This window comes from Nomascus leucogenys, chromosome 4 (genome assembly GCF_006542625.1).
Source record: "Nomascus leucogenys isolate Asia chromosome 4, Asia_NLE_v1, whole genome shotgun sequence".
NCBI classification, from domain to species: Eukaryota; Metazoa; Chordata; class Mammalia; order Primates; family Hylobatidae; genus Nomascus; species Nomascus leucogenys.
The window spans coordinates 16,234,140-16,259,788 of record NC_044384.1 but is presented as its reverse complement, the minus strand read 5'-3'; the positions used below and the strand labels follow the sequence as shown (position 1 = coordinate 16,259,788).

Here is a 25,649-nt window from a genome sequence, read left to right as displayed (position 1 = left end):
AACATGTTGGAGGCCTTTTGGAAGCCGTGCAGACAACAGCAACTTCAGCCTGAATCATTTCTTTCAATTGTGGACAAGCTGCCAAGAGGCTTGAGTAGGAGAGGAGTGCCGCCGAGCCGGGGCGGGGCGGGGCGTGGAGCTGGGCTGGCACAGTGGGCGTGGCGGTGCTGCCCAGGTGAGCCACCGCTGCTTCTCCCCAGACACGGTCGCCTCCACGTCCAGGTCCTTGTGCTCCTCGCTTGCCTGTTCCTTTTCCACGCATTTTCCAGGATAACTGTGACTCCAGGTAAGCAGGGTGGGGGTAGCAGGGCTGGTGACTTCCTTTTTCAGGGAAATTCATAAAAATCGTTATTTGAGCTGATTTGAGACGGTGAACAAAATGGACTTCTGTCCATTTTGGGGCTGTTTTCAAAGACGGGCTGTCAGGTTGAGTACTGTCGCCTCTCATCCCCCATGTTGGCAGTATTTCCAGCTCCCAACCTTTTGGGCACCAGGAACACCACAGAGGGAGTAAAATCACTTAACCATACAAGGTAAGAATATGAAGAAGTCACATGGCTCGGAGGTTTTGGTGGTAGAGGGGTGCAACTGTGATTCATGGAGTAGAAAATACTTCTGAGGACATTTTCAGGCCTACCTTGGAACTCAGAATGAATTTTGCAATGCTAGTTTCAGAAAGGGTGTGGTACCCGCAAACTGGGGAAAGTTGAGAAGTATTGGTGTATCTGGCTGGCTCTTCTCCCTGGCTGACGTTGTAAGGCTGAGATTTAGGCATATGGACTGCCCTTCTTTTTGGCATTTTTAAGCATCAGATCACTGTTCTTCTAGTTGCAACTGCATTCTTCTAAGCCGAAATTATTCTCCCTCCAGTTTTCTGGGTTTCAGCATAACTTTAAACAAGTTACACATTTCAGATGCAGATTCTTGGACTTATAAATTATAACGGCTGCTTGTAGTTTCTTACTCATATGCTGTAAGCTTTTTCTTATGGCTTCATTTAAGCATATCATACTAAAAACCAATATGCCAGGCTATTCCAGAGACTCGTAACTGGATCCTCAGAGCTGGGGTTTCTTAGGCATCTTTCAGCCCAGCCCCCTCATTCTGTAGATGAGGAGCAGAACTCACAGAGGTGATGTGGTGTCCAAAGTCACACAGCCTGTAAGTAGCACCGCTGAGATCGAATCAGGCCTTCAAACTTGCAGCTCGGGATGTTTCCACACCACCATGTGTTCTGTTACCATCTTTTTCATCTCCTACATCTCCCGGGAGGTTTTCAATAATGGGTTTCAAACCTCAGTCCCTGCCAGTTAGTGTAAGTGTTTGATGAGTTCCTTCATGGGTGGAGATGAAGCCTGTCTGAGGAAAGGAGTCTCCAAAGGAAATGAGTCAGCAGGTTTATATCTTTGCTTCCTAACGCCTTGAATTGTGCCACTTCAATCCCTCTGGGTTGTGGATTGACTTTGGGGCTATGCAGTCTCAGCGATTTGGGCCATTCTGGTGTGGCTGAGTCTGGCTATAAGTTTACTGCTTGGCAACAGTGGGCTGGGTCAGTGGTCAAGATCAGGCTTCTGAAGAGACAGGAGCAGCTATGATGCTTCAGAGCAAAGCAGACGCCCCCCTGCCATGGGAAATTAAAGCAACTCATCTCATTACTAATAGCTGTATTGCACTTTCTTGCCCACAAAGCACTTTTCATATACATTGATTCACTTAATCACTTTGTTTAGTCCTCATAGTCTTTCACATTGCAGAAACTTCAAAATATCCTATTTTCTTAATCCTGCACATCCTTTGCTCCTCAAAGACTTACAATGTGGACAACGGAGGTTGTGTTTTTTGGCATTCCATTACTGATACTATAATAGGCAAGGTTTCTCATGGCATTCTCTAAGGACTGGTTATACCAAACACTTGAGAGATGTTTTTTACCATGTCTCTCCATCTTTAAAATGAAGCAGGCTAGGCTAAATGATATCTACAACACTCTGACACAGTGAAAAAGTAGTTTTTTTTTTTTTTCTTGGGATGGAGTCTTGCTCTGTCACCCAGGCTGGAGTGCAGTGGCACGATCTTGGCTCACTGCAACCTCAGCCTCCCAGGTTCAAGTGATTTTTCTGCCTCAGCCTCCCAAGTAGCTGGGATGACAGGCATGTGCCACCACACCCGGCTAATTTCTGTATTTTTAGTTGACACAGGGTTTCACCATGTTGGCCAGGCTGGTCTTGAACTCCTGACCTCAAGTGATCTGCCCGCCTCGGCCTCCCAAAGTGCTGGGATTACAGGTGTGAGCAACTGTGCCTGGCCAAAAGTTAAGGTTTTCAGGGATGAAAAAACTATGCTCATAGCTCTGTTTAAATATGCACACCCGTGACGTGTGGTTGAAGAGTGTGGTTGATGGTCTATAAGTAAAATGAACATACATTGTTCAAATCAGGATATGTCTGAGAGTAAACGGGGCACTGTTATTAATGTCAAGACAGCAGACATAAACCAGGATTGTCCCAGGCAAAGTGGGATATATAGTAATCCTATCTGCAGGACTTTTTTCTCACCTAACTGGTCTAAAGACAAAAAATTTGAGGACCATTGGCTCAGATGCATAAAAAACTTAGGAAATCTTCATACAAAGACCAGTGACAAGCTATAAGTCTAGAGAAGTGAGCACAGCCCCTACCCCCAGCCCAGTACATGTGTCTCCATTCACTGGGGCCACTTGCAGTCTCTGAATTGAGTCAGTTCTCCCTGTCTCGCATTTTTGGAATGGTAACTCCTACTTATCCTGTAGGACTCACCTTTAATGTGACTTACTCAGTTGTCACTGTCTCTGAGGAGGTGTCACTGAGGTTTCTAGTATTGGGGGGGTCTGTCACTGCTGGGGATCCCATAGTGACTTGTGTGCTCATCAAAACACTTAAAACATTCATCATGCCACTAACTGACAGCTCCTTGGAGGCAGGGGCTATGTCGTGTTCACCTTTGTTTTCTTAATGCCTACCCTGACACACATTAGGTACTCAGTTAATACTTATTAGATGAAAGCAACATCATACCAAGAGTTTACAACATAAGTGGCAGAAAGGGAACAAGGGCTTCTTCAAGTAGGAAAATCATAGGGAAGAAGTTTTGTGTCGATTAAACAAACCATGCAGGATATGTTGATATCTTCAAGGGGAGACTTCAGGACATGTAGGATTTTTGGAACTCGAGAGACTTCTGAGAGAACAGATGCCAGCAAAGATGCAATTACCAAGAAATCAGGTGATCAGGTGTGGCGGGGAAGTGCCAGGCTGGGAGCTAGAAGCGATGAATTCTAGGTCTGGTTTTGCTGCTCTCACTCCCTGCGTGGGTGGCCTGGGAGACTCACTTCATCTTTGTCTGCCTCATTTTCCTCATCTGTAAAATGAAGAGGTGTGGCCAGCCTAGATCCTCTCCAAGATCTTGTCCCACTTTCAAGGTTTATAATTTAGCACAGATTGCGAAAGCAAGGTACTTGGAAATAAGTTCTTAAAACTGCATTTGTATTACTACTTGAACTTCCATCTATCTCACTTTTCTATGGTTAAAGTTCCTTTTAAACTTTTATGTGCTGAAAGACTTTTTCTACATTGCAACTATAAACGAAGTTCTCCTTGTTAAAATGGTTACAGGGTTTTCACAGAAATGGAAGAAGACCCTTGTGACAAGGCAATAAAATGAAAAAAAATTCGTAGCAATTTTAGCACTTTCAAAAGAAGTCATTAGGCACATAAATTTACCACATGGGAATTGCTAATCTCTACTCTGGTACTTACAATTTTACAGCATTTGATCATGCAAAATGGTCTGTGTAGGAAGTTTGTATTTTTTCCAGGTCATGTATTGCTAACATTGCTGAGGTTTGTTTCAATGCTTTGATTGTCTTGCAACACGGTCATGTGGCAACTGTGGCCAAAGTCATCTTTTGAGCTATCTCAGACCAGATCAACTTTATAGTGTTTTTAGGTCACTTGGGACTAATCATAGAGCCACTGATCAGATTTACCAGGCAATATTTGATTGATTACTTGGTGATTTTTTGCCACTACAACCATTTCCATGTACCGACCTTTTCTGTTTCCTTTAGCCAGCATCAAACAATGCTGTTGCTGCTGGGACCCCAGATACTAAGGGCTGTATGACCTTCCCAGACATGAAGGTGCATTTTCTGAGAAAGGAGCCAGTCAGCATAGGAACAGGAAGGCAGATCTCTTTGCGTTCATGCGCTGAGGATTAGCATGCAAAGGAAGGGACTCACTCAAAGGGAAGGTCTGCCAGTGGTGAGAGAAAGCCCCGGAGATGTTAGGATGTCACGTGTGCACCGATTTACACCTCCAACAGGGACCTGGATCTAAGCCTTGAATTGCAACAGGGCATTAATTGTATTGTGTAATTAACTACACTAAAAGCCACAATGATCTTGTATCCACAATCATTTAGACTAAATGTATCTCAAAATGTTATGACGAGTGAATGAATAATGCTTTAGTGGAATAAAATGGTAAAATGAACATCTCACCCTTTGATCCACTTCTAAGATCCATTTGTAGGTGTTGCAGCCAAACTCCCTCAGCACATTAATTTAAGATCTTAAACACCGTTTTTCTATACAAAGGAAATCACTAAAAGTATAGTTTGTTATTGACTATGCAAAATTATTCTAGTTTCTCTCGGAGGATAATAAATACATGCTGGGAGGAACTACTTGCATTTGTTAAAGCAGTTTGTTTGTTTTCATATTATTATCAGTGCAATTAGCTCTCAACTGGTGGATGTGATAAGAAGCTTGCAGGGATCTGGGTTTAGGCTTCTCTATTTGGTGAAGAAATAACTTATTACTTCTTATACATGTTGAGTTTTACTTGTAGATGAACTTGGCTTTATTAATATTAAATGTGCTGCGGAAGGCAGCCAGGTTTCCTATTCTGAAAGTCTGTCCACAGATTCCCCAAACCTTTTGTGAAGAGTTTCTCTGTATTTTCCCAGTGGCGGGCACATTGGGTGAAACACTCCACAGGCTTTCATTTTTGCCTCAGTATACTCTGCTGACCTCAGTATACACCTAATGCCAGTCACCTTTCCCTGGGGTGTGATGTCACCTGTCGGCCCTTGACCCTGCCCCTGCCCTGAGGGGAGAAGGAGTAAGGTGGTGGGCTTTAAAGAAAAGTAAGAGGCCCACCTGACTTCACGGGGCCTCATCGTATATTTGCAATGGGAACTGGCCTGAGTGCATGGCTGGATTTATCAGGGACATATGGAGAAGGAGGAAGCCCGTGGAGATGACCAGTGAGCATGAACAGAGTCAACAAAACATTATTTTTGGATAATGAACTTGCTTTTTCAGACTCTGAGATATAATCGATTTGAGTCCATCCTACACACAAGCCATGTATCCCGTAAGAGGGAGAATTCTGAAGAAATGTTTAAAGACCAGGAGTCCTCTCCTCCATCTTATTCTCGTCTCTGCATTCTGAATTTGTGTCCAGGTATAAGGTGCAAATTGCAATCCTATTCATCATGCCTTTGACTCTTGACACACGTTTGGGTACTGGCCAAAGGCAGTCCTCTATCTTAAGCAGTGGAGCTTACTTTCTGATGCCAGGGTGCATGTCCTACCTGAAGACCTTCAATGTCACATTCGGCCCTTGTGTCTGTGTGTGTGTGCCTGAGGCTTTGGGGGAACACTTCGAGTTTAATCCCTGTACTGCTCACCCAGGGGTAGTAATATTAATTCGCTTCCCTTAGAAACATGCTGTCCTGGCTTAGGCAGAGCCTCAGGAGTCCATGTAGTTCAGCTCTGCTCCCAGAAAGGGAAGCCCTGACTGCCTGAATTTACCCAATTGTCTTTGGAGTCGATCAGTAACTACTAGACTAAATAGAACAGTGAAGCTTTTTAAATCTGAGGACCCTGTTACACTCTTAAAAATTAATGAGGACCCCAAAGAACTGTTTCTTTAAAAAATGTAGATTATATCTATCACTATTTATCAAACTAGAAATTAAAACCAGACACATTTTGAAATGTTCATTTACTAATTTATTAAAGTAATATAACCACTAAATACTAATATGAATATATATATTTTTAAAAAAAGTTTTCTAAAGTGAAAAAATATAATGAGAAGAGTGATATTGTTTTTCATTTTTGCACATCTCCTTATTATTTGGCTTAACAGAAGGGACGTCATATAGCCTCTAGAAAACTCCACTGCCTATTAGAGATTGAGAATGATGATGTCTTAGTATTATTATGAGAACAGTTTTAACCTCATGGACCTCCTGAAAGGGTGTTAGGGACTGCCAGGAGTCAAGGCACAACACTTTGGAAATTGCTGTGTTAGAATTAAAGAGCTCTGAGATGTGACAAGATGCCTAGTTGCTGCTATACCCACTTTACCAGGCTACATATTTTGAAACTGTTCCCTCTTTTCTTTAACTCCCATATTACTTATTATAACACTCACAAGTCTTGGGCAGCTCTGTATTCTAGTTATTTGTCTACATATCTGCCCAAAGAGACTATGAGCTTAGAGAAGGAGGAGGTCCACTGATCCTTGTAACACTCTGGGTAGTGTCTTACACACAGATGCATATGATGAACACAAACAATAACCGCTGCTGTTTATTAAGTATTGTCATGTGCTGGGTGTCCTGCAAAGGCATTACTTACTTTAAGGGTTTTCTAGCACTTCTATCACAAAGCACCACAAACAAGGCAGCTTAAAGCAACAGAAGCTTTATTCATCCACAGGCTTGGAGGCCAGTACTCTGAAATGACGACGTCGGCAGGGTCATGCTGTCTCTGAAGGCTCCAGGGGAGAATGTTCCACGACTTTCTCTTGGTTTCTGGTGTTGCCAGCAGTTCTTAGCATTCTTTGGCTTGTGGAAGCATCCCTCCAATCTCTGCCTCCATTGCCATACGGCATGTCCTTCACACAGGTGAAGACATTTGTGTCTTCACATCTTCCCTCTGTGTCTGTTTCTGTGTCTCTTCTCTTATTCCTTTAAGGACACCAGTCATATTGGATTAGGACTCACCTAACTCCAATGTAACTTCATCTTAACTAATTATATATTAGTTAAGAAATAGGAAATACCCTGTTTCCACATAAGGTCACATTCACAGGTAATGGGGATTAGGACTTAACATATCTTTTTGGGGACACAATTCAACTCATAACACTTACTAAATATTAAGCTGAACCATGCAAAACTGCTGCAGTTCGACTGTTTTGGTTTTATAAAAATTTTAACTTTGTAGTTTAACTGAAATCCTAATGGAAACAATATGTGATAAATAAAACCAACTGATGTTGATTAGTGCTGTCAACTTTTCTGACATATGCTGGAGAAGAGGTGTGACCACTGGGCTCCCGACAATGGCCACTGTGGCTGAGCAGGCCCAAGACCGCAGAGTCTAGGCAGAGCTGGACACACAGAGGACCTCATATGCCTTCGGACATTTGCCTGGAAGTTTCTTCACAACTGATCTTACTTTTGAATTTACAGAAAGTTCCTTGTTTCTTCTGAGATCAATTACTTTGTTTAAATAGAATTCTTACAGTGTTGGCAGAATGCAGTTGAGAAGACGTTAAAGATGCTTTAGAAACTAACCGCTCCCTTGTCCTTGCTTCCAGGCCCACAATGGATGCCCTGCAACTAGCAAATTCGGCTTTTGCTGTTGATCTGTTCAAACAACTATGTGAAAAGGAGCCACTGGGCAATGTCCTCTTCTCTCCAATCTGTCTCTCCACCTCTCTGTCACTTGCTCAAGTGGGTGCTAAAGGTGACACTGCAAATGAAATTGGACAGGTAAGCCCCAAAACCTTGTTTCTACTTTAAGTGGGAATACAGTTATTAGAACCCATAGGCAGTGCCTACGGAAAAAAGGAATGTAGACTTTGTGGCCAGAATTGGTCAAGATTCAGAATTGTGCCATTCTAGGACTCTCTTAATCTTTTTTTTTTTTTTTTTTTGAGACAGGGTCCCACTCTGTCACCCAGGCTGGAGGGCAGTGGTGCGATCTTGGCTCACTGCAGCCTCCAGGTTCAAGCGATTGTTGTGCCTCAGCCTTCCGAGTAGCTGGGACGACAGGCGCATGCCACAATGCCGGACTAATTTTTGTATTTTTAGTAGAGACGGGGTTTCACCATGTGGCCAGGCTGGTCTCGAACTCCTGACCTCAGGTGATCCGCCTGCCTCGGCCTCCCAAAGTGCTGGGATTACAGGCATCTTAATCTGTTTTTAAATGTGAAAGCTCGCTTGCATGTAATGCAACTCACATTTGGGACAGGCACCAGGCTGTGATGGAGAACCTGGAGATCTGCTGGGTAATCACAGCTTTTTCATTCTGACTCATAATATTTTTAATTTACAGTGGGTTTATTGAGATGTTACCTCATCATAATCAAGGAGCATCTGTATCGTTTTAGGGTTTCTTTCTGGCTATGGTTGATTATCTAGCTTTGTAAAGTTCTTAGACCTTCAAATGAGATGATTCTCCTGATTGTTCCATTTTAAGTCCACATGTATTTTTAAATAATAGGTGAATGTTATTCTATTTCATTATTACTCTTATGCTAATCATTCTAGGTTCAATAGAATTTCTTTTCCATTAGCTCATAAGCATTTAAAAAGGCAACACATCACACTCGGGGGACTGTTGTGGGGTTGGGGGAGGGGGGAGGGACAGCATTAGGAGATATATCTAATGCTAAATGATGAGTTAATGGGTGCAGCAAAACAACATGGCACATGGATACATATGTAACAAACCTGCACATTGTGCACATGTACCCTAAAACCTAAAGTATAATAATAATAAAAAAAGAATATGATTGTACAAAAAAAAAAAAAGGCAACACCTTCTTGTATTCATATGTGCCCAGAAAGTATGGCCCATAAGAGTTATTTAGGTCAGGATGAAGAATTTACACTTGGGACTTGAAGCAGCTTCACTCCTGCGAAGAGGAGATGTATCTTCTCATCGAGCCTCATCTCTGAACTGCGCAACTCCACTATCCCTACCCAATCTCCCATTCCTCATTTCTCATCTACCATTAGAGAAAGGCCAGAGAAAGAGAACTTCCGGGTAGTGGGTCTGTTCCTCAATAATTCCTCAAGATCTTCTCAGTATATGCAACTGGTTCCCCAGCAGTAGTTACCTGGGCTCTTAAATTTTCTGGTCTCCTTCATCCATCTTTAGGCATGAGAGTTATGCACTGTCTGGGACCAGCATTTGACCCTGCAATGCTGAGGCTATGTAATTCACCAGCACAATGTGCCGGTTTGGCGACGTTCATTATCTGGGTTGTGGAACCACAGCACGGCCATTATGAGTTATGGAGCGAGGAGGGTATCATCTTATGCTGACATTACATGTTGCAGTGTTGCAAGGCAGAAAAGATGCTGGCCTATTGGAACAACAACAAAAAAGGAACAAAATACAATGATTTAAGCCCTCCAGATGATGGTATCCTGGTTTTAAATGGCTTACAATATTATTACAAGAATAATTAACAGTTTGAATCCGTATAATATTTTACGTGTTTTACATATAAGTAATCCTCATAACAACTCAGGAAAGCAGGCATTTTCAGCCCATTTTACAGAGAGAAAAGGGGGCTCTGAAGAGTTGGAGAAGGGTTGGTGAAGGCTGGGATTCATAGGCAGGGCCGTCTGACTCTAGCCTCTAGCCCACCCAGGGCAGCCCACCATTTATTGTAGCTGCCCATCAGAAATGACACATCTATTTACCTGGCATTTGCTAAAGCACCCAGAGGGACTAGATAGACTCTGGCTAGAGGCACTTGTCCTGAAATCTGATTCCTGCCTGATGATGGCGTCTCTGATTAAGCTCTCTCTCTGGTCTCTGAATTGGATAGAAATTATAACTTGGCTTCATCGTTCTCCAAGTTTGGAAATCCTTCTGTGTCAGTATTAAGGGCATCACTTTGAAGAAAGGACAAATGTTCTCGATGGCTGATTTGGAAGAGTACCTTTATGGTAATGTTTCTCTATGGGGACAATCTGTCCTCCCCTTCCCACTCTGGGATCATCTGGCAACGTCTGGAGACATTTTGGGTTCTCACAAATAGGGGGAGGATGCCACCGGCATACAGTAGGTCAGGGATGCTGCTAAGCATCCTGCAGTGCCCAGAACAGCCCCACAAAGACTCATCCAGCCTGAATGTCAATAGCGCTGAGGTTGAGGAGCCTTACTTTACGGGAACTAGGCAGGAGGATTCTGTATGCCCAAGGACGTTGGTCATTATCACGTGTCCACTTCAGTGCAGCACCATTCAGAGGCAATGCTTTTTGGGTAATGGATTTTTCTCTTAACAGGTTCTTCATTTTGAAAATGTCAAAGATGTGCCCTTTGGATTTCAAACAGTAACATCTGATGTAAACAAACTTAGTTCCTTTTACTCACTGAAACTAATCAAGCGGCTCTACGTAGACAAATCTCTGAATCTTTCTACAGTAAGTTGTTTAAAGCAAGTGGCAAGACTTAACTTTTTACAAGGAGTGGCATTTTCATGCTGTTAGACCTACAACTTTTTTTTCAGTGAAACTCATTTCTAGGATGTTCACTTGTGATTTGAGGCTTTAAATAAATAAATCCTAGTGGAGAGGTTGAGTATAGTGGGAATCAATTGCAGTCACATCTTCTAACTCAAAATATAGAGAAGCTTATGGGATTTCCTTTTCCCTTTCAAATAAATCTTACCCTTTCTTTTAGCTTCCTCTGAGAGAATGGAGAACAGAGTAATTAACTCTCTAATAAATGTAGCTCCATAGACAATGAGCTGTCTTACAAAGTGTAAGACAGCTCATGATTTAAACTTCTTTCTCCTTAAAGAGCAGGGCATGTGGCCTGGGACAATGTTTTAAGCTCTCCACCTCATTTTTTTATGCACACAAAGTTCTTCTGATGTTTCTCAAAATCAGTAAGAAAAATAATAACTATGAATTCACAATTTTCATCAGTCACAAATTAGTTTTGCTGGCTGGGCTGGTCAGATGGGGATCTCCACAGGCAGCTCTGGTTATTTAAGTTTAGCCATTTCTCTAAGGAATCATACAAACAACACTATGGTACCAATTGTTGTAATATTTTAAAAATCTGTATTTGAAACACACAGACAATATTCTAGACTACATGAAGGTTCCCTCTGTACTTCAGTAACATAGATTTGATTTAGTTTCTGTTTTGATGGTCAGAATTTCAAGCTTTCCAAATCTAAAAGCTAGACTACCAGTTTTTAAATATTTTACCATGATTTTGCAACTTTCTGCAGTAGGTATTTTTGTGGTTAAGATCTTTTGAGGACATGGGTTACTAGATATTGTGGGTATATTTTTTGTTGCTTAAAGATACATATACACAACCATTTTTCTTCCAACAATCATCTGAAGAATTAAAAAAAAAACTGAGATGTGAGTTGAAGCCTGAGTATACAAAATTTCTAGAAGCTCCCCAAATGATCATTAAAGAGACAATTAACACATTTTTATTGCTGGCAGTGAGGACAATGGAGGCCCTCCTTCATCTGGCTGAGGCTTTCTAATGATTTCAGGTGAGATTGGTTCTCTCAGTCAATGGTGACAGTGAGTCCCAAGGTTGATTTGCAATTAACTGAAGCTAAGTTAATTGGCTAAGGCCGAAGCTGCTCTGAAGAAATTCAAGAAGCCCTGTGCTTGGAAATGAACTGACATGACACTGAATCAAGTTATATTTAGTTTGGCTGAACTTCCATGCAACATCTGGAATGATCTTAACCAGACTAGGAGTTGTAAAGTTTTTTTTTTTCCTTTGAGATGGAGTCTTGCTCTGTTGCCCAGGCTGGGGTGCAGTGGCATGATCTCGGCTCATTACAAAAGATTTTTTAAAAGACTGCGTTCCATTGCTTCTGCTAGGTGCACAGCATCTGCAAATTTACCAGTTAAAGGTCCAAACAAGTTTGGTCTGTGGAGGATCTCTTGCATCAGAACTATCTGGGTGTTAAAAGGGCAAGTTCTTCAGGCCCTTTTAACACCCAGGTAGTTCTGATTGAACCCAGGTAGTTCTGATTGAACCCAGGTAGTTCTGATTGAACCCGGGTAGTTCTTGATTGTCAAGGTGGGAATGGGGTTTAGGGTTGCACATTTTAAATAAACATTAGAGTAAGAACTCCTGCTATGTTCTCTACTGCAGTGTATTTCCAACCTTAATTTGCAGATGGCACACCTGGAAATTTTGTTAACATGCATTCTGATTCAGTATGTCTGGGGTGGGGTCTGAGATTCTTCATTTCTTACACGGTCTCAGGTGATGCTATACACCACCTTGGACCACAGTTTGAGTAGCAAGGGTCTACAGGATATTTATTTAGTTCAGCAAGGACAAGCGTTTTCTGCTCATAATTCTCTTTTCTATACATTTCCTATATTCTAATATATATGTATCTGTAGACATACAACATTTTCATGTTTCTGAAATTAGAACCCATAAGAGAATTGGGTATATTTAACATAGTATCTCTTTTGTTTTCCCCAAAGCTGATATTAAATTGATAGATGCATTTAATAATTGAAATTATCTTATAATTGAAAAGAATGGAACATTCAATACAAAGAAATTCACTGACTTCTACATGAGGTTTCAATTCATACGGTGTTACCAATTTTGAAAGTGTACATATAGCAGTTGATATTTAATAATCCTTTTGTTAGAAGAGAATAACAATGCAATAGCTTGACTACAGAGTCTGATTTTATGAACTGCATGTTTTTCAGGAGTTCATCAGCTCTACGAAGAGACCCTATGCAAAGGAATTGGAAACTGTTGACTTCAAAGATAAACTGGAAGAAACGAAAGGTCAGATCAACAACTCAATTAAGGATCTCACAGATGGCAAGTACCCTTTAATTGTTCTGCTATCAATCACCAAGTAAACAGGGCCTTCCATCTCATAAATGCTTGCTCCAAGGATAAAAAAACATCTGGAGGATTCTCTGGATATTTTTACCACACAAGCTAAATTCTTTCCCTTCAAGCCATGTAAACAACTTGGATTTCTGGGCAATTCTTGTATCATCTCATCACTTGATAGAAACTGTTGGTGCTTCAGTGTTAGTCTACTTTGTCTTGCTCTCTGACGAGCTGTCACAGGTCCTAGTGGAATCCTAGCTGGGCCTCTAACAAAGTATGACTTTGGGTCAATCATGAGGCCATTTTTCAGTCTGGAAATAGAGGGACTGGATTATAGGCTTCATGATCCCCGAGGCCCCTTTCAGGTGACAAATTTTACAAATTTGTTAAGGAAAAAGGGACATAGGCAACATATGTATAAGAAAAACCGGCCGGACGCGGTGGCTCACGTCTGTAATCCCAGCACTTTGGGAGGCCGAGGCGGGCGCATCACGAGGTCAGGAGATCGAGACCATCCTGGCTGACACGGTGAAACCCCCCGTCTCTACTAAAAATACAAAAAATTAGCCGGGCGAGGTGGCGGGCGCCTGTAATCCCAGCTACTCGGGAGGCTGAGACAGGAGAATGGCGTGAACCCGGGAGGCGGAGCTTGCAGTGAGCAGAGATCGCACCACTGCACTCCAGCCTGGGAGACAGAGCGAGACTCTGTCTTAAAAAAAAAAAGAGAAAAAAGAAAACCAAACCAAACCGTAGTGTCAGCTTGTCCTCGGTGCCGCAGCTCCCCATGCTGGTCGTTCCTCTGATAGCCCCGGGGTCCAAGAAGCTCCTAACCGGTTCTTTCTCCGGCTCAGTGCTTCCCCCAGGCGTCTCCCTCGTGGAACTCCTCGTCCCTCCTTTAAGATTGCCGGTGAGTCGTCTTCCTTGCTGGAAAAGAATTAGGGTTATGATGATTTTGAGGGCAAATCAGTGACTTTGTTCCCTTCCCCAGTGGATATATTTATAATTGCATCTGGAGGGACCCGTTGGGAGGCCGAATCTAGTCGTGAAAGAATAAAGCCTAGGCAGTCGCGGCTGTCTAGGGAGGGATACACTTCCGGGGCAAGGGAGACCCACTTCCTGCGAGAGTGACTAGCGCCCCCAGCTGCTCTCTCTCTGTACTGACTGAGCAAGTTCTAACAGGACAGTAGCTGCAGGATGAGAACATGGAAAGAACAGGGTCTCTGGAGTCGTTCAGCACCTAGGTTCAAATCCAGACACTGGTACTTACTAACTGATATTTGGACACAAAGCTTCAATTTACTGAACTGTAAAATGGGGCACATGTTACCTGATTTAATTTTTAAAATTGTATTATATTGTGTTTTATTTCAATAGGTTTTGGGGAACAGGTGGTTTTTGGTTACATGGATAAGCTCTTTAGTGGTTACTTCTGAGATTTTGGTGTAGCCATCACCCAAGCAGTGTACACTGTATGCAATGTGTAGTCTTCTATCCCTCACCTCCTTCCACTCTTCCCCCACCCCACAAAGTCCATTATGTCATTATTATGCCTTTGCATCCTCATAGCTTAGCTCCCACTTATAAGTGAGAACATACAATGTTTGGTTTTCCATTCCTAAGTTACTTCACTTAGAATAATGGTCTTCAGACTAGGCATGGTGGCTCATGCCATAATCCCAGCAATTTGGGAGGCCAAGGCAGGTGGATCACCTGAGGTCAGGAGCTCAGGACCAGTTTGGCCAACGTGGTGAAACCCAGTCTCTACTAAAAACACAAAAATCAGCTGGGCATGGTGTCACGCACCTGTAGTCCCAGCTACTTGGGAGGCTGAGGCAGGATAATCACTTGAACCTGGGAGGCGGAGGTTGCAATGAGCTGAGATTATGCCATTGCACTCCAGCCTGGATGAGAAGAGAGAAACTGTGTCTCCCACAAAAAAAAAAAAAAAAAAAAGAATAATGGTCTTCAGCTCCATCTAGGTTGCTGTGAATGCCATTCTTTCTTTCTTTTTTTTTTTGAGACAGAATGTTGCTCTGTCGCCCAGGCTGGAGTGCAGCGGCACGATCTTGGCTTACTGTAATCTCCACCTCCCGGGTTCAAGGGGTTCTCCTGTCTCAGCCTCCCAAGTAGCTAGGACTACAGGTGTGTGCCACTATGCCCAGCTAATCTTTGTATTTTTAGTAGAGATGGGGTTTCACCATGTTGGCCAGGCTGGTCTCAAACTCCTGACCTCAGGTGATCCGCCTGCCTCAGCCTCCCAAAGTGCTGGGATTACAGGTGTCAGCCACCGCATCCAGCCATGAAAAGACTTCTGAATTTGAAATGGGAGGCTCAGGATTGAAGTTGAAGCTCTGTCGTTTACTGGCTCCCACACTTCTTTGTTCTTCAGGTTTCTTCAATAACACTAATGTATATTCAACATATTAGATAGTGTTGGCAGGACCAGTTACATAATTTGCATAGTCCAGGGCAAAAGTAAAAATGCTGGGCCTCTTGTTTAAACATTTATTAAGAATTTTGAGGTGGTGGCATCTGAACATTAAACCAAGTGCAGGGTCCTTCACACAGGGGTCACAGGCCTGTGAAGTGGGCCCTGAACATTGGTCTGAAAATTGGAGATTAGGTAAATGAAAACCCTTTATAAAAAACCTGTGGGCTATTCAAATGTGAGGAGTTCTTTTTATTAAGGGATCACTCCCCTTGAATTGTTTTGGCTGTTGGGATTTAGCTTTATAATAACTGCAATTGTGATTGAGCCCCATGGTGATTACAGTTGACCTTGAGGCAATCAGCCTGCCTGCAAGGAGTGCATTTGAGGGAGTGGATGGAGAGCTGTGGGGTGAAGGCGAGAACCTTCAGACGTGCTTTCCAGCTGAGGAAACTAGAACAGCTCCTTGGCCTCTCTGAGCCTCAGTTTACTGCACTGTAAAATGGAGATAATGATCTTTGCCTTATAGGACCATTGTGAAAAGACTGAGATAATATATGTGAAATTCTGCCATAAGGAAAGTGATTACGTGTTTTCATTCAAGAGCACAGGCTTTGGAGTCAGAAAGAGCTGGCTTTGAATCCTGAATCCACCCTTGTTTATATATCATCCTTGGAAAATGACTTATCATCACTGAGTCTCAGCTTCCTCATTCGTAAAGTAGGAAGAAATATATATCATGTGTATCAAATAGCTTGTATACTGCCTGACACAGAATAGGCATTCAGAATGGTAGCTGTGGTTTCCTTCTTATTTCTCTTCTTTTCTTCCCCTCTCCTTCATTCTCCTCTCCTGACCTCTTTGGTAGATCTGGTTGTGTCAAGGTGGAAGGAGAGAAAGGAGTCCTTCTGAAATTTGATGGTTGGAACTAACAGGCCTTACATGGTGTGACTCCACGAAGTGGTAAATACTCAGCGAATGCATGTGAATTTCAGATGTAGTTTGGAAGAATAATTCTGCTACTTGTGTTTTCCTAAAATTGTTGCAGGCCACTTTGAGAACATTTTAGCTGACAACAGTGTGAGCGACCAGACCAAAATCCTTGTGGTTAATGCCGCCTACTTTGTTGGCAAGTGGATGAAGAAATTTCCTGAATCAGAAACAAAAGAATGTCCTTTCAGAGTCAACAAGGTATGTGGGGCAGCATGTAGCAATAAAAGGAGCCCAATTATAGATGTGAAAAATGATAGGGACAGAGTGGGGCATAAATCCATTCCAATGAGGAACCTGAGGGCACGGCCGGCGAAGTGCCTTTCCTGAGATGAACAGCTGGAAGGTAAGTGGTACAAAAAGAGCCAGAATCCAGAGGCCCTCCCTCCTCTTTTCCAGAATGTCTTCAAGGATCTGAGCTGAGTGAAACTTTATATAATTTATAACCCAGCGAGGAAAGCTAAGTCACTGGCTGAAAAATAGCTACAAACATCTGAGAACTTTAGCAGAAAAGGAAAAGACCAAACTCTATTATCAGAGGACTTTGGATTATCGTGAAACCTTGACATCTAGGAATCTTGTTCCTGATTGATTAACTTCTCTAGCATCTCATTTCCTTATCTGTTGATAGTGAAGTATATTGTTCTGGGATTTTAATTTATAATTTATAAGATGCTTTGATGGCTGGGCGTGGTGGCTTACGCCTGTAATCCCATGACTTTGGGAGGCCGAGGCGGGCAGATCACCTGAGGTCAGGAGTTGGAGACCAGCCTGGCCAGCATGGTGAAACCCTATCTCTACTAAAAATACAAAATTAGCTGGGCATGGTCATGGGTGCCTGTAATCTCAGCTACATGGGAGGCTGAGGCAGGAGAATCACTTGACCCTGGGAGGCAGAGGTTGCAGTCAGCTGAGACTGCACCACTGCACTCCAGCTGGGCAACAAGAGTGAAACTCCATCTCAAGAAAAACAAGCAAACAAACAAACAAAACCAGATGCTTTGAGGCACTTGTTGGCTGTGAAAAAACAAAGTATAGCTTACTCATTGGCATCACTGGAAGTCATTATGGGAAGAATTAAGAACCTGTTTTGCAGGCCAGTCTCATTGATACTGTTGAAGTAAATATGTTAAAATAATTAATAGAAGGTGGGCGCAGTGGCTCATGCCTGTAATCCCAGCACTTTGGGAAGTCGAGGCAGGCAGATCACAAGGTCAGGAGTTTGAGACCAGCCTGACCAACATGGTAAAACCCCATCTCTACTAAAAATACAAAAATTAGCCAGGCATGGTGCCTGTAATCCCAGCTGCTCAGGAGGCTGAGACAGGAGAATGGCTTGAACCCAGGAGGCAGAGGTTGCAGTGAGCTGAGATTGTGCCAGTGCACTCCAGCCTGGGTGACAGAGTGAGACTCCATCTCAAAAAAAAAAAAAAAAAAAAAAAAGAAATGGGTAAAGTACCTCTTTTGTAAATGAGACCAAGGAACTGAGCCTGGAAATTTTACCCATTTTATTGGAAAACCCAGAGATCTATATGATGATGTGATGGGGTCTCCGTGGGTGGGATCTGCCTTGTGTTAGACTGGAAGCAGCACTTCAGTTAGTACAGTACTTGAAGGTAGCTTAGTTACCTGCAGCTCCTATGCATCAGTTCTAGTTTTCCTGCTTCTCCCAGTACTTGGAGTACCTAGCATCAATATCTTGTTTTTGCCAAATATAGTAGTACCTTCTTAATGCTAGCATCCATGAGGAAAAGCCCTGCAAGATACAATCTACGCCTGGGTTAGCTGGATGGCTTCCATTACTCTTTCTTTCTTTGTTCCCATGGAATTTTTTTCATACTCTCCCCTGTCCCCTGCCAGAATGTGCTTTCCACAGTGAAATCTGTTTACTTACATAGATCCCCTACTAGTGCATGGGATTTTTAAGGTAGGGACAATGTGTTATTCACCTCAGTGTCTACAATTTCTGGCCAAGTCTCTAACACATCAGTAGGTGCTCAGCAAATTTGTTGAATGAATGGTCAGTCCCTAAGGGTCAGTTTGTTTAAATAATCAATAGCAGACAAAACCTGACTGGACTTTGGGACTACCATGGTTTCCTATGCAAGACCCATTGGGCATTTTCACTGGGAGAAGACAATGATGACTGTTACTGCTCCTTACCGACTCAAAATATCCATGGGTGCTGAGGGATTGGTAGGAGGCCCTCCTACCTTCCTGAGCTTAGCTTCCCAACTGCAGTGGTCTTCTCAAAGCTGACCGCAGAGACAGGATTGACACTGCACCCAAGAGGTCTGTCTGAGATTCTAGAGGCATACCTTAGGCTCTTCACACTTTTCTGTTTTGCACACACAGGTCCTTGAGTTTTAAGCATGGCTTTTTGACCTTCTCAGTGTTGTCTTTTATCTGGAGTGGAAGTGGAACGTGACTTTACCCAGCCTCTACTGTGAGTTAGGGAGGGGTGTTGGCCCCGCTGGCCCTGATGGCATCCACACAGCCTTTACTGTCATGGAGTGACCCCTCTGGCTCCTTTGATCAGTGATTGGCTCTCCTCCCTAGCAAGGGCTGGCAAAGGGTTCCTAACTCTGTTTAAGTGAAATCTGAAACAGGTTGCCAATGGTGCCTCTCTTCAAGGTCCCAGAGCCAGCCTGGAAGGAACACCATGAAAATGTTGCAATAGTCAATGAGTAGAATGTGGACTCTTGTGTCAACCACACTAAGGGTCGTGCTTTTTTCATTAAGAAAGTATTAATGTGTGTTTTTTGAGAAGGGAAGAAGAATGTGTGCTATTCCTTTATTCTTGCTATTAAATCATAAAGCTAGGTTATATAAGATCCTGGAAACTCAGCCTTTATGAACAGAATTAATAAGAGCTTGAAATGTCATTGATCTCTCAGTGTTTCACTTGATAAAGCAATAAAATGCTATTCACAGTTGCCTGAGGCTGCACCCTTCTTTTGAATGCAGATGCTATTACTTCTCCTTTGTTTTCTTTGAATTGCTTTGTCAGCCCTAGAACTTTTTGAGTGACATTACTAAACCTTTTCTCATGCCCCGTGGTGTCTCCGGTAAGGGTTAGACTAAATTGGTGAAGTTACATTATTAAAAGTTTAGTATAGTACTTATTCTGATAAAGATATCTATCCATATATATCTATATTAGTATATATGTTGTATTATATTTTCTGGGGTAGATAGTCTTTATTTGGTCTTCTTTTCAGAAGATATGTCTCAACATGTGTTTCAGAAAATAAAGTACCCATAGTCAGTACCGATACGTGAAATTGATGACAGTTTTTGGAGGCCACAATTATGTGCACATTCAGAAACTATGAGCAGTCTAACCTATTGGAGATTTTTAGACAAATTTCTTTGGGAGGAATATATTTTAAGACAATATCCTCTTTAGGAGAAATAAAGGGAAGAATTATCTGTTAACCTCCAAAGTAGTATGCTTTAATATAATTCTGTTTTTGGTTACACATAGAGTTGAAGTCTTCCATTATTTATCAGCCAAATATTCAGTGAGCAACTACAAGCTGGGGTAGAAAATAAGACTTAGTTTCTTCCTTGACTGTATTCTAGTTGGGGTGGGAAGTGGAAAGACAATCACTAGATAATATTTCTAACACTGTGGCAAGTGTTAAAATAGAGGTATATACAAAAGTAAAATAAATAAGGTTTAGCTCTGCTGGAGAGAGGTATTGGGGAAGGTTCAGCTTAGTATTTGAAGATACCAGATGCAAGTTTACTGGAGTATTATCCTTGCAGGCTTGATATGAAGCTTGAAATTTCTCCCCAAAGAGATTTAGTTAACAGGCAAATATCCCATGGGAGGTATATGTCAATAGGTTATACCACGTTACTGTTAGTCTTTTACATCTTAGCGTGAATTGATTTTCCTTCAGGAAATCAGTCATCTCTGGAGCAGAGACAGGAGGCCAGGTGTTAATAGGAGCAAAGAGAAGAAAAGGCCTGGGCAGTGCTTGGAGATAAAGACCTGAACGATCAGACCCTTCCATGGGCTCCCTTTAAGAAGAGCAGGAGGGTGAGACCAAGGGCTAAAGTTGGGAGACTGAAAAAATGCAGACCACCGGGGCATTACTTATTTCTCCAGCTCTGATCTGCTGTTTTACTAGGGGTCTAATCAGGCCTGTGGCTGCCTCTTTCTTGAATAGCCCAGAGAATTCATCTAAACAGCCTCCCTACAGCAGCTCCCCACTTTAGGTGGCCAGACGGGAGTTCTAGACCAGGGTTGTCTCCTGGAACACTGACACAGCAGCCAAGTTTATTGTTGCTGGGGCAGACACAGTTGGTGTGGCTGGTTCAGGGGCTAGCTTTGGAACAGTGTTTGGCAGCTTGATCATTGGCTATGCCAGGAACCCATCTCTCAAGCAGCAGCTCTTCTTCTATGCCGTTCTGGGCTTTGCCCTGTCTGAGGCGATGGGGCTTTTCTGTTTGATGGTCGCCTTCCTTATCCTCTTCGCCATGTGAAGCTCTGTGGGGGTCACCTGCCTGTCCCTGCTGCTGTGACTCCACACCATTCCTGGTGCTGGGTTGTGCTAAGCTTTACCATTGAACACAACGTTTCTAAAAAAAAAAAAAAAAAAAAAAGAACAGGGCATACAGTGGAGCTCAAAGGGACTTAGAGATAATTTTAAAAAGACTTAGAGATAATTTTAAAGAACATTTTCCTTTTTAAAAATTATGCAATACTCCAAGCATTCAGAAAATGATAGAGAATAATAAAACAAACACCCATATACTGATCAATCATCTTTTTGAACTTAATATTTTGCCTTAATTATTTCAGATATTTTAAAGAAAAAATATAACAACAGTTGCATTGCTTTGTATGTGTCCCTTCACTGCTCACTCTACTGTCCTGTTCCTCTTTCTTCCTCCCCAGTGGTAACCATTATTCTGAATTTACAATTTCTTCATTCTACTGACAAGAATACTGAGGCCTGGAGAGATTGAGTGATTTGCTCAAGGCCACAGAATCTGTTTATGTCACATTTGGGACTAAAAACCAAGGTTCTTATCTTCAGTTCAGACTTTGTTCATTAGCTTGGATCTGAGTAGGTGGCAGTACAGTGGGGAGTGGGCAATTCAAACCAAAGACAAACAGAGAGGTCACAACAAATATTGTTTTGTTCTGCTATGTGCTAAGTTTGTTGTTGTTATTGTTCTGTTTTGTTTTGAGATGGAGTCTCGCTCTGTTGCCCAGGCTGGAGTGAGTGCAGTGGTGCGATCTTGGCTCACACCAACTTCTGGCTCCCAGGTTCAAGCAATTCTCCTCCTTCAGTTTCCCAAGTAGCTGAGATTACAGGTGTGTGCCACCACGCCTGGCTGACTTTTGTATTTTTTAGTAGAGACAATGTTTCACCATGTTGGCCAGGCTGGTCTCGAACTCCTGACCTCAAGTGGTCTCCCAAGGTGCAGGATTACAGGCGTGAGGCACCACACCCAGCCAATTTTTGAAATTAGGTATTTTATTAGGAAAAGCTATATAAATGGTTATGTGGGTTTGCAGAAGAATTTACTTTCAAGTCAGCTCCACCAGGAATAGTTTAAAGATCTCATAGGCATCTGTAAAGAATAACAAACGTTGCCTGTATTTACAGCCATACGGTCTTATTTTTAAGGTTTGATCTATGCAAATACAGTATTATATATACTTCCTGTAATGTGTAACATATAGATTATAAAGTATGTGAATAACTTTTCAAAGGAACACAATCTCTTCACAGGGCAGTCTCTGGTTTGGGTGCAATACAGTTTGGATCTCAGTGGATGATGAATTATAAGCCATAATAATCTGACACTGTGTCAAGAGCAAATTTGTGCATATATATGTACATATATATTTATGTGTTTGCATATATATGTGTGTATATATGTGCATGTGTGTATATATGTATGGGGTATATATATAGTACGTATATGTAAGTGTGTGTATATATAGGTGTGTGTATATGTATATGTACATAAGTGTGTATATGTATGTATGCATATATATGTATATGTGTATATATAGGTGTATGTATATATGTATGTATGTCTGTATATATATATATAGGTGTAGGTATATATGTATGTGTGTCTGTATATATACATGTGTGTGTGTGTGTGTGTGTGTATATATATATATTTATGCATGTGTAAATTGAAAAGTAAGCAGTCCAAATTTTCCCTTTTACAGACAGACACCAAACCAGTGCAGATGATGAACATGGAGGCCACGTTCTGTATGGGAAACATTGACAGTATCAACTGTAAGATCATAGAGCTTCCTTTTCAAAATAAGCATCTCAGCATGTTCATCCTGCTACCCAAGGATGTGGAGGACGAGTCCACAGGCTTGGAGAAGGTAAGGAGAAGGCAGTTGCTCTCCACAAAGGCACCTCCTGCCTTGGCAAAGAGTTGTGTGAACAGGGCTGTGTGGGCCGTGAGAGCTGGGCCGGCAGCCCTCCCTTATTGCCACGGGCTCGGTCACCTCCAAGGGCCCATGGTTCCTTCTGGGGCCTTTCCTCCTTAATATTAACAATAGCCAACATTTATTTGGCACTTACAGTGTTCTAGGGACTGTGCTAAGTTGTCTATGTACATTATCTCATTTAATTCTTACAGCAGGCTGATGAGTTAGAGACCGTTACCACACTCTTGTTTACCAGTGAGGGAGCTGAGGCACAGAGGGGTAGGTAACTGGTCTATGGGCAGGGCTCAGAGTTAGTTCAAATTCCCATTAAAAAAAAAAAAAGTAACTTTAGCTTTAATTTAATGTTTTAAATCTGATGCCATTCCTAGTACATGAATATTCTGGATTTCCTCGTAGAGAAATTACAATAAGCATTCAAGAAATATGTGTAAAAGGCTTTCTAATTTTATATTCATTTCACTATGCAACATCACAATCCAGGCATTTGTTTCTATAAATCTACTCTCGAACTTAAGGTTGGGTGCGGTGGCTCACACATTTAATCCCAGCACTTTGGGAGGCTGAGGCTGGCACATCACTTGAAGCCAGGAGTTTGAGACCAGCTTGGCCAACATGATGAAACCCTGTCTCTACTACAAATACAAAAGAAAATTTAGCTGGGCATGGTGGAGTGTGCCTGTAATCCCAGCTACTTGAGAGGCTGAGGCATGAGAATTGCTTGAACCCAGGAGGCGGAGGTTGCAATGAGCCAAGATCACACCATTACACTCCAGCCCGGGTGACAGAACAAGATTGTCTAAAAAAACCCAGACAAACAAACAAACAAACAAACAAAAAACTACTGTCTAACTTAAAATGAAAAAACAGAACCCTGTCCTCATAAATTTCAGTGCACAGGGAACACTGTTATAGGCTGGGGAGGAGGAGGACACAGCTGGGTGGCTGCTGGGTCTCCTGAGTCACATACCAAAAACTTCTGGGCCATCTTTGATGTTCCACCCAGACTGCTTTGAAACTGGGCTTATAATAACACCTTATGTTTTCAATCAAGCCAGGTCTTTTACAACTGGAAATAAATAAAAATAATTTCTTTTCATTTTTGTCCTTCAGATTGAAAAACAACTCAACTCAGAGTCGCTGTCGCAGTGGACTAATCCCAGCACCATGGCCAATGCCAAGGTCAAACTCTCCATTCCAAAATTTAAGGTGGAAAAGACGGTTGATCCCAAGGCTAGTCTGGAAAATCTAGGGCTGAAACATATCTTCAGTGAAGACACATCTGATTTCTCTGGAATGTCAGAGACCAAGGGAGTGGCCCTATCAAATGTTATCCACAAAGTGTGCTTAGAAATAACAGAAGATGGTGGGGATTCCATAGAGGTGCCAGGAGCACGGATCCTGCAGCACAAGGATGAATTGAATGCTGACCATCCCTTTATTTACATCATCAGGCACAACAAAACTCGAAACATCATTTTCTTTGGCAAATTCTGTTCTCCTTAAGTGGCATAGCCCATGTTAAGTCCCCCCTGACTTTTCTGTGGATGCCGATTTCTGTAAACTCTGCATCCAGAGATTCGTTTTCTAGATACAATAAATTGCTAACCTTGCTGGATCAGGAAGCCGCCAGTACTTGTCATATGTAGCCTTCACACAGATAGACCTTTTTTTTTTTTCCAATTCTATCTTTTGTTTCCTTTTTTCCCATAAGACAATGACATATGCTTTTAATGAAAAGGAATCATCTTAGAGGAAAAATATTTATTCATTATTTGTCAAATTGTCCAGGGTAGTTGGCAGAAATACAGTCTTCCACAAAGATAACTCCTCTAAGGAAGACTGGAAGCTCTTCTTCCCAGCACTATGCCTTCCTTCTTTGGGATAGAGAATGTTCCAGACATTCTTGCTTCCCTGAAAGACTGAAGAAAGTGTGGTGCGTGGGACCCACAAAACTGCCCTGGCTCCAGTGAAACTTGGGCACATGCTCAGGCTACTATAGGTCCAGAAGTCCTTATGTTAAACCCTGGCAGGCAGGTGTTTATTCAAATTATGAATTTTGGGGATTTTCAAAAGATAATATTTTACACACACTGTATGTTATAGAACTTCATGGATCAGATCTCGGGCAGCACCCTATAAATCAACACCTTAATATGCTGCAACAAAATGTAGAATATTCAGACAAAATGGACATATAAAGACTAAGTAGCCCATCAGGGATCAAATTTTGCTGCCAAATGTGTATGCCGCCAACTTACAAAAACACTTTGTTCATGGAGCTTTTCAGATTGTGGAATGTTGGATAAGGAATTATAGACCTCTAGTAGCTGAAATGTAAGACCCCAAGAAGAAGTTCAGATCTTAATATAAATTCACTTTCATTTTTGATAGCTGTCCCACCTGGTCATTTGGTTGGCACTAGACTGGTGGCAGGGGCTTCTTACAGTAGGGATTCTCACAGTAGCCAATATCAGAATTTGTGTTGAAGGAACTTGTCTTTTTGTCTAATGTGATAGTGGGAAAAGGAGAGGAAACTACTGCCTTTAGAAATATAAGTAAAGCGATTAAAGTGCTCACATTACCTTAACACATAGTTTTTCAGTCTATGGGTTTAGTTATTTTAGATTGCAAGCATGTAACTTATATTAATAGTAATTCGTGAAGTTGGTTGGATAAGCTATCCATGTTGCAGGTTCATGGATTACTTCTCTATAAAAAAATATATATTTACCAAAGATTTTGTGACATTCCTTCTCCCATCTCTTCCTTGCCATGCATTGTAAATAGGTTCTTCTTGTTCTGAGATTCAATATTGAATTTCTCCTATGCTATTGACAATAAAATATTATTGAACTACA

The 25,649-nt window shown here is 42.0% G+C and overlaps 1 protein-coding gene and 1 pseudogene across 2 annotated transcripts; both read left to right on the top strand.

The window, feature by feature from the left end:
• On the top strand, positions 1-25,649 carry SERPINB5 (serpin family B member 5). 2 transcript variants are annotated; one of them, XM_012506402.2, is made up of 7 exons: positions 1-286; positions 7,656-7,830; positions 10,363-10,500; positions 12,796-12,913; positions 16,408-16,550; positions 22,555-22,722; positions 23,902-24,413. In XM_012506402.2, the coding sequence occupies exons 2-7, from the start codon at positions 7,663-7,665 to the stop codon at positions 24,292-24,294; spliced, it is 1,128 nt and encodes a 375-aa protein (XP_012361856.1). In that variant the 5' UTR covers positions 1-286; positions 7,656-7,662; the 3' UTR covers positions 24,295-24,413. The 2 variants fall into 2 exon arrangements, with proteins under 2 accessions (XP_012361856.1, XP_012361855.1); XM_012506401.2 differs by lacking the exon at positions 1-286 and adding an exon at positions 377-533 and having other exon boundaries at positions 23,902-25,649.
• Positions 20,433-20,935, top strand: LOC100600584 (annotated as a pseudogene).